Below are 10,000 nucleotides of genomic sequence, written 5' to 3'. Positions count from 1 at the left end.
GTCCTGCCCCTGTTGCTATAGCACCTTGTCAATCAGGATGTGATGTCATCTCTCCGTCCTGCCCCTGTTGCTATTAGCACCTTGTCAATCAGGATGTGATGTCATCTCTCCGTCCTACCCCTGTTGCTATTAGCACCTTGTCAATCAGGATGTGATGTCATCTCTCCGTCCTGCCCCTGTTGCTATTAGCACCTTGTCAATCAGGATGTGATGTCATCTCTCCGTCCTGCCCCTGTTGCTATTAGCACCTTGTCAATCAGGATGTGATGTCATCTCTCCGTCCTGCCCCTGTTGCTATTAGCACCTTGTCAATCAGGATGTGATGTCATCTCTCCGTCCTACCCCTGTTGCTATTAGCACCTTGTCAATCAGGATGTGATGTCATCTCTCCGTCCTGCCCCTGTTGCTATAGCACCTTGTCAATCAGGATGTGATGTCATCTCTCCGTTCTGCCCCTGTTGCTATAGCACCTTGTCAATCAGGATGTGATGTCATCTCTCCGTCCTACCCCTGTTGCTATTAGCACCTTGTCAATCAGGATGTGATGTCATCTCTCCGTCCTGCCCCTGTTGCTATTAGCACCTTGTCAATCAGGATGTGATGTCATCTCTCCGTCCTGCCCCTGTTGCTATTAGCACCTTGTCAATCAGGATGTGATGTCATCTCTCCGTCCTGCCCCTGTTGCTATTAGCACCTTGTCAATCAGGATGTGATGTCATCTCTCCGTCCTACCCCTGTTGCTATAGCACCTTGTCAATCAGGATGTGATGTCGTCTCTCCGTCCTGCCCCTGTTGCTATTAGCACCTTGTCAATCAGGATGTGATGTCATCTCTCCGTCCTACCCCTGTTGCTATTAGCACCTTGTCAATCAGGATGTGATGTCATCTCTCCGTCCTACCCCTGTTGCTATAGCACCTTGTCAATCAGGATGTGATGTCATCTCTCCGTCCTGCCCCTGTTGCTATTAGCACCTTGTCAATCAGGATGTGATGTCATCTCTCCGTCCTACCCCTGTTGCTATAGCACCTTGTCAATCAGGATGTGATGTCATCTCTCCGTCCTACCCCTGTTGCTATTAGCACCTTGTCAATCAGGATGTGATGTCATCTCTCCGTCCTGCCCCTGTTGCTATTAGCACCTTGTCAATCAGGATGTGATGTCATCTCTCCGTCCTACCCCTGTTGCTATTAGCACCTTGTCAATCAGGATGTGATGTCATCTCTCCGTCCTGCCCCTGTTGCTATTAGCACCTTGTCAATCAGGATGTGATGTCATCTCTCCGTCCTGCCCCTGTTGCTATTAGCACCTTGTCAATCAGGATGTGATGTCATCTCTCCGTCCTGCCCCTGTTGCTATTAGCACCTTGTCAATCAGGATGTGATGTCATCTCTCCGTCCTGCCCCTGTTGCTATAGCACCTTGTCAATCAGGATGTGATGTCATCTCTCCGTCCTGCCCCTGTTGCTATTAGCACCTTGTCAATCAGGATGTGATGTCATCTCTCCGTCCTGCCCCTGTTGCTATAGCACCTTGTCAATCAGGATGTGATGTCATCTCTCCGTCCTGCCCCTGTTGCTATAGCACCTTGTCAATCAGGATGTGATGTCATCTCTCCGTCCTACCCCTGTTGCTATTAGCACCTTGTCAATCAGGATGTGATGTCATCTCTCCGTCCTGCCCCTGTTGCTATTAGCACCTTGTCAATCAGGATGTGATGTCGTCTCTCCGTCCTGCCCCTGTTGCTATAGCACCTTGTCAATCAGGATGTGATGTCGTTTCTCCGTCCTGCCCCTGTTGCTATAGCACCTTGTCAATCAGGATGTGATGTCATCTCTCCGTCCTGCCCCTGTTGCTATTAGCACCTTGTCAATCAGGATGTGATGTCGTCTCTCCGTCCTGCCCCTGTTGCTATAGCACCTTGTCAATCAGGATGTGATGTCGTCTCTCCGTCCTGCCCCTGTTGCTATAGCACCTTGTCAATCAGGATGTGATGTCGTCTCTCCGTCCTACCCCTGTTGCTATAGCACCTTGTCAATCAGGATGTGATGTCATCTCTCCGTCCTGCCCCTGTTGCTATAGCACCTTGTCAATCAGGATGTGATGTCATCTCTCCGTCCTACCCTACCTGTTTTCTCTACCTTGTTTTACACTTAAAACAACTGTTGCAGTAAAACATCAGATTGATTGATGAGCATAATATTCCTTTCTCCGTCCCACAGCTGTCCGGTGGTTGGCTGTGGCAACACGGACGTGAAGCAGGGAGACCTGATCCTAGATCAGATTATGAAGAGGCAGATACAGAAGAGAGAGACTACCGAGGCACGATTCTGGAGTACGCCAACTCATCAATCCTGACAATAATAATTGGACTTTTTAATGAATTGAGGAAAAAAACATGACTTTTTGTTGTTGTTTTGACCAAATGTTATCTTGCTGCTGTGTCTGATCGTAGTTGTTCATCACAGAATTGTGGGATTCAGATGTTTTCTGTAACAAAAACCTCTCTTTATTTATACTTAAGGGATTCATCTGTTTCAGTCAGTTCAATAAAGGTTTTGATACAATTTACCTATTAATGAAGTTATTGGATGCACTTCAGAGAACAGTGCGGGCGGCAGGCAGGTAGCCTAGTGGTTAGAGGGGGGAGGCAGGTAGCCTAGTGGTTAGAGGGGGGAGGCAGGTAGCCTAGTGGTTAGAGGGGGGAGGCAGGTAGCCTAGAGGTTAGAGGGTTGGACTAGTAACAGAAAGGTTGCAAGATCAAATCCCTGAGCTGACAAGGTATAAATCTGTCGTTCTGCCCCTGAACAAGGCAGTTAACCCACTGTTCCCCGGTAGGCTGTCATTGTAACTAAAAATGTGTTCTTAACTGACTTGCCTAGTTAAATAAAAAAAATATCCTATGCCTTTGGTGTTGAGAATCTGCAGTTACTGTAATAGACCACTGGGGGGCAGTGTGGTCCCTGGAATACACCACAAAGGGATCAGGAGAGGTGACCCAGGTCATGAAGAGAGAAGCCAGATAATCAGCCTAGTTATTCTGAGAGAGTTGGGCTAAATGAATCTAAATACTTACAAACGACAGAAAGATCATGTCTGTAACATACAAAAAGTTAAAAGATTATTGAATCAAGGATGTGGAAATGATCAAATCTCTATTTTCAGTTTCATCCTAAAAGTAGACCCATTTCATTGTGTGAATCAATTCAGTTGAGTGATTTAGATCTGTCTCCTGCCCTGCCTCTCCTGCCCTGCCTCTCCTGCCTCTACCTGCCTCTCCTGCCTCTACCCCTGCCTCTCCTCTCCTGCCTCTCCTTTCCTGCCTCTACCCCTGCCTCTCCTTTCCTGCCTCTACCCCTGCCTCTCCTTTCCTGCCTCTCCTGCCTCCACTCTCCTGCCTCCACTCTCCTGCCTCTCCTCTCCTGCCTCTACCCCTGCCTCTCCTTTCCTGCCTCTACCCCTGCCTCTCCTTTCCTGCCTCTACCCCTGCCTCTCCTCTCCTGCCTCTACCCCTGCCTCTCGTCTCCTGCCTCTACCCTGTCTCTCCTCTCCTGACTCTACCCCTGCCTCTCCTGCCTCTACCCTGTCTCTCCTCTCCTGACTCTACCCCTGCCTCTCCTGCCTCTACCCTGCCTCTCCTTTCCTGCCTCTACCCCTGCCTCTCCTGCCTCTCCTCTCCTGCCTCTCCTCTCCTGCCTCTACCCCTGCCTCTCCTTTCCTGCCTCTACCCCTGCCTCTCCTCTCCTGCCTCTACCCCTGCCTCTCCTTTCCTGCCTCTACCCCTGCCTCTCCTGCCTCTACCCTGCCTCTCCTTTCCTGCCTCTACCCCTGCCTCTCCTGCCTCTACCCTGCCTCTCCTTTCCTGCCTCTCCTGCCTCTACCCTGCCTCTACCCTGCCTCTACCCCTGCCTCTCCTGCCTCCGTGTAAACTGAAGACTCTTTGTTCACAGGACAGAAACAAACAGAGTGCTGAGATGGAACTAGGTGAAGCTAATCTTTTAATAATCTTACGTCAGGTTTTTTTAATAAGATTTCAGATGCAGCTTGCTTATTGTTTCTCCCCCCCCTCATCTATGGCATGCCTTCCAAATTGCACCCTATGCCTTGTGTAGTGCACTACTATTGACCAGGGCCCATGGGGTGTCGTTTGGGACGTAGCCTCTTAAAGGTTAGGGAATGCCGTACTAACCATGTGCAGACAGAAATGAGAGCGGAGAAATGATTTACAGACAAACGATACAACATTTTTTTTGAGTCATTTATTCACATTAAATCTGGGTCAGTTTTGTAATTAAAATCCAAGTTATCTGCTCGTCTTCAATGTAGTTACATCACAGTTAATTTCACAGCAGTTGAGTTTGTGTAGGCAAACCAATGAACACTCACCATTAGTGCCGGCCTGTCCAATCTCTTAGGGCTGGTTCTGACTGTACTCCATCCACTCCACTCTGATTGTCCCAAATGGCACCCCATTCCCTTTAACTGCTTTGGAATTATTGGGGAAACAAATTAGCTACTTTGGAGGTGATTTTTATTTATTTTTTTACTATTTGAATACAGATTTCAGGAAGTGACTCCTTTTTAAAACTATTTGAATACAGATTTCAGGAAGTGACTCCTTTTTAAAACGATTTGAATACAGATTTCAGGAAGTGACTCCTTTTTAAAACGATTTGAATACAGATTTCAGGAAGTGACTCCTTTTTAAAACTATTTGAATACAGATTTCAGGAAGTGACTCCTTTTTAAAACTATTTGAATACAGATTTCAGGAAGTGACTCCTTTTTAAAACTATTTGAATACAGATTTCAGGAAGTGACTCCTTTTTAAAACTATTTGAATACAGATTTCAGGAAGTGATTACTTTTCTGAAACTATTTGAATACAGATTTCAGGAAGTGACTACTTTTTGAAACTATTTGAATACAGATTTCAGGAAGTAATTACTTTTCTGAAACTATTTGAATACAGATTTCAGGAAGTGACTACTTTTTAAAACTATTTGAATACAGATTTCAGGAAGTGACTACTTTTTAAAACTATTTGAATACAGATTTCAGGAAGTGACTACTTTTTAAAACTATTTGAATACAGATTTCAGGAAGTGACTTATTTTCTGAAACTATTGGATTGGCTGCTTTCAATCTCTGACAGTCATATTTGATCTACACAATATATTTACATCTGAACATTTTGTTCAATGTCCATTCTCCTGGCTGCCCATTGCCCCATGTGTAGATAACCAAGTCAAACCAATGATATATTTTTTTACAGATAAGTATGAATAAGTTATGACACTCAGCTACAGTCTGACTCTTTCAACATGCCTCTGAAAAGGGTCGAAAGCTGCCATTTATAATGATACCTGAAAATACTGCAGAGCAATTCAAAGCCATTTTGTAAACATTATAAACATCAAGTTGGATGCTTAGCAAAACCAACGTGGAACCTTTTAGTCCATCTGAGGGTTAAGTGTTCTTATGTCAAAACACACTATACCATCTTTAAAGGAATACTTTGGGATTGTATCTACTGACCCAGAGTCAGATGAACTCATGGATTCCATCTTTAAAGGAATACTTTGGGATTGTATCTACTGACCCAGAGTCAGATGAACTCATGGATTCCATCTTTAATGTCTCTGTGTTCAGTATGAAGGAAGTGGGGTGGGGGGGGGGGTAGTTTCGTGAGACAATGCTAACTAGCATTAGCGCAATGACTGGAAGTGTATGGGTATTAGCAGGTTCCCATAGACTTCTAGTCATTGCGCTAACGCTAGTTAGCAACATCCTTCAAACTGCACGCAGAGACATAAAAATTGTTTCCACAAGTTCATCTGATTCTGGGGGAGGTAGATAAAGGACCTCATTGCCAAAATCCCCAAGTATCCCTTGAAAAGGGACAGATTACTAGGAACACAAACTAACAGGTAAACTACCTTGGCTGTAGTTGATTTAAAGACGACCGTTTTTAGGGATATTTTAGTTTTCTTTCGACACTTTAATAGTCATATTTTGTTACTGTTCGCGTTCTCGATAACACTTAACACATTAAACTGTTCTGGTGCCTGTGTAATACAATTACCTTTTTTTGGAGCAGCATATTGTTACATAATATTTTGGTAATTGCATTTTTTAATTGCATAGCAATGAGCTGAGAGGTTGTTTTCTTCTTCTTCCTAACTACTGTACAGGAGGAATAATCACTTCCTTATTCCATAATCACTTCCTTATTCTATAATCACTTCCTTATTCCATAATCACTTCCTTATTCTATAATCACTTCCTTATTCTATAATCACTTCCTTATTCTATAATCACTTCCTTATTCTATAATCACTTCCTTATTCCATAATCACTTCCTTATTCTATAATCACTTCCTTATTCTATAATCACTTCCTTATTCTATAATCACTTCCTTATTCTATAATCACTTCCTTATTCTATAATCACTTCCTTATTCCATAATCACTTCCTTATTCCATAATCACTTCCTTATTCCATAATCACTTCCTTATTCCATAATCACTTCCTTATTCTATAATCACTTCCTTATTCCATAATCACTTCCTTATTCTATAATCACTTCCTTATTCCATAATCACTTCCTTATTCCATAATCACTTCCTTATTCTATAATCACTTCCTTATTCCATAATCACTTCCTTATTCTATAATCACTTCCTTATTCTATAATCACTTCCTTATGTAATGTCTCCATTATGATGTCATTTTTAAGACAATTCCAACGTCCTCGTTAACAACAATGATGCTTCTGTCATAATAAAGGAGTTACTACACTAGTATAAGAACCAGATGTCGTGTGTTATGGCTCACTCATTGTAAATATATATATTTATATATTTGTTAGACCACTTTTACAGTTTTGTCCCTCATGTATTATAATTCTAGGTTTTATGGTATATTAATATCTGGCGAGCGCTCCAGTGTGTTTAAAATGATCATATATTTAGACCTAATTCAAACTAACTGTTGTCGTTTTTTGGGTTCTTCATCAAATATTTGTTATTATTTCAATTTGTTCATAATAACTTCTATGTTATTTATATTGTATTTATTTATTTAATGTTTAATCCCCCGTCCCCGCAGGAGGCCTTTTTGCCTTTTGGTAGGTCGTCAATGTAAATAACATTTTGTTCTTAAAACTGACTTGTCTAGTTAAATAAAGGATCATTAAATAAAATATGTATTCAAATACATTCAAATATTGTTTGGTTTTCCTAAAGGTATTCCAAATAAATTCAAATAGTTTTTCTGAGACCTGTATTTGAATAGTTGCATTTTAGTTTAAACTGTATATAAACTATATTTGACAACCTTGAGTATTTGAAAAGTTCTTATTTTCAAATAAACTACAAAAATGCAACTATTTTCTGCCCGATCTGGTGTACTACTTTGACTAGTGTCCATGCCCTATGGGTCCTGGTCAAATTAGTACGCTTGTAGGGAATTAGGTGCCATTTGGGATTCAACAACTGCTCAGGCTAAAAAGCATGCAATGGAAAGTAGATAAGACTGTAGATACTGTACCTGGAACAGAACAGGTCCTGGAATCCTGTTAAAACCTGTTTTTTAAGACAACAATAACTTTCAGCTCAGAGGTAGGTTTTAAGGATGTTGTTCAGACAAAATCAACTTATAATAAAAGTTTACCTCGGCTGGTAATCGCGACAGTTTGACGTACCGCAAAGGAAATAAAGTGATGACGTTCATTGACGATTGTTGCAAATTCTGGGGAATAACCAATCGCTATGAATTCTGGGGAATAACCAATCGCTATGAGAGTGAATGTGGGACTGCCAATGGTAAAACCTTTCATATCATTTTCGCCTGACACGATCGCTTTGCACACACTTCATTTTTGACTAATATATTTCTTTTAACCAATACTGGTGGATGTTAAAAGCAGAATTTTGACAATATTACCGTTATATCAATACACTCGCGTTACTCCGGTTGAACAACTATAAGTCGCTTTTTGCGCAGTCGGCAAAAGGGAAAAGGGGGGGACACCGAGTCAGTTGCACAACTGAAATCATTCAACCGAAATGTGTCTTCCGCATTTAACACAACTCCTCTGAATCAGACATCAAGTCACTTGCCGATAATGTTGCATACAGGTCTATACATACAGGTCTATGCATACAGGTCTATACATACAGGTCTATGCATACAGGTCTATACATACAGGTCTATACATACAGGTCTATGCATACAGGTCTATGCATACAGGTCTATGCATACAGGTCTATGCATACAGGTCTATGCATACAGGTCTATACATACAGGTCTATGCATACAGGTCTATGCATACAGGTCTATGCATACAGGTCTGTACATACAGGTCTGTACATACAGGTCTATGCATACAGGCATACAGGTCTATACATACAGGTCTATACCTCAAAGTTAACACACGCCATAGATACCTTCAATAGCCTTATAGGTTATTGTTATTGCATGGATAAACTTTCTTTATTATCCTGTTCATATTTGTATTATATAATTTTTTATGCAGTGCGCACTGCGCAGTAAACCGGAGGACTCACTGAAGTACCGTTGTAATTTTGACCCCCTACAGGCGGAATCATCAACTAGAATCCGCCGCGGGCTGATTCTTATTCTCTAGCGGATTGGTAGGAGGGCAAGAACATAATTACTAATCATTTGTGGACTGCAAATTGACCGCAAGAAGCCAAAACAGAAAGAATGTTTGACTAAAAACATATAAATATTTTAAATCTTGCTTACATTTGTATTCATCACTTGTCTCTCTATTATGTGTGAGAATACTGATTTCTTAAATTAAAATCACTTGGAGCTGATCTCCTGCTGTTTTTACAGACTTATGTCCAGCTATATATATTTATTTATATATATATATATATTTATTTATTATGTGGTTTTATTTGGCCCCCAAATAAAACCACTTTGGCCCGCTGGCCGCCAGCTGGGGAACCTTGCCTAAAGTGTGATTTGACATGAAAATAAAATCTGAATTTATTCATATAGGCATGCCCAATGAAGTCATAGTTTCGAACAAGGTGATGTTGACGCTCCAAACGGTTAACTGGAAATAACGAGGCAGGTAATTCAATAATAGAAAGAAAAAAACTGTTTATTTAAGTATTTCGGCATAAATTGTGAAATAGACCTTGTGAAATCATCGTCAAAAGAGATACTGTTAGATGAAGATCTAGATCCTGTTAGATCTTAGATACTGTTAGATGTAGATACTGTTAGATGTAGATACTGTTAGATGTAGATACTGTTAGATACTGTTAGATGTAGATACTGTTAGATACTGTTAGATGTAGATACTGTTAGATGTAGATCTAGATACTGTTAGATGTAGATCTAGATACTGTTAGATGTAGATCTAGATACTGTTAGATGTAGATCTAGATACTGTTAGATGTAGATCTAGATACTGTTAGATGTAGATCTAGATACTGTTAGATGTAGATCTAGATACTGTTAGATGTAGATCTAGATACTGTTAGATATAGATCTAGATACTGTTAGATGTAGATCTAGATACTGTTAGATGTAGATCTAGATACTGTTACATGTAGATCTAGATACTGTTACATGTAGATACTGTTACATGTAGATCTAGATACTGTTACATGTAGATCTAGATCCTGTTAGATCTTAGATACTGTTAGATGTTGATCTAGATACTGTTAGATGTAGATCTAGATACTGTTACATATAGATATAGATACTGTTAGATGTAGATCTATATACTGTTAGATGTAGATCTTAGATACTGTTAGATGTAGATCTAGATACTGTTACATGTAGATCTAGATACTGTTAGATGTAGAGCTAGATACTGTTACATGTAGATCTAGATACTGTTACATATAGATCTAGATACTGTTACATGTAGATCTAGATACTGTTAGATGTAGATCTAAATCATATAGAAATATAAAAACATTCTCCAAAGCACCGGAACTCCAAAGCACCGGAACT

General features: G+C 40.8%; 2 protein-coding genes across 4 annotated transcripts in view; both read left to right on the top strand.

Annotated features, from left to right (window-relative positions):
- Positions 1-2,566, top strand: part of LOC115187882 (E3 SUMO-protein ligase NSE2) — a 15,652-nt gene extending 13,086 nt beyond the window's left edge. For all 3 annotated transcript variants that reach the window (XM_029746926.1, XM_029746928.1, XM_029746927.1), the window contains exon 7: positions 2,220-2,566. In XM_029746926.1, coding sequence (XP_029602786.1) covers positions 2,220-2,355 — 136 coding nt within the window. In that variant the 3' untranslated portion in view covers positions 2,356-2,566. The remainder of the gene's footprint in view (positions 1-2,219) is intronic.
- LOC115187885 (CUB and sushi domain-containing protein 3-like) overlaps positions 1-10,000 on the top strand; it is a 1,475,978-nt gene that overhangs the window by 413,018 nt on the left and 1,052,960 nt on the right.

This window comes from Salmo trutta, unplaced genomic scaffold (assembly GCF_901001165.1).
Source record: "Salmo trutta unplaced genomic scaffold, fSalTru1.1, whole genome shotgun sequence".
Lineage (NCBI taxonomy): Eukaryota > Metazoa > Chordata > Actinopteri > Salmoniformes > Salmonidae > Salmo > Salmo trutta.
This window is presented reverse-complemented; position numbering and strand designations above follow the sequence as displayed.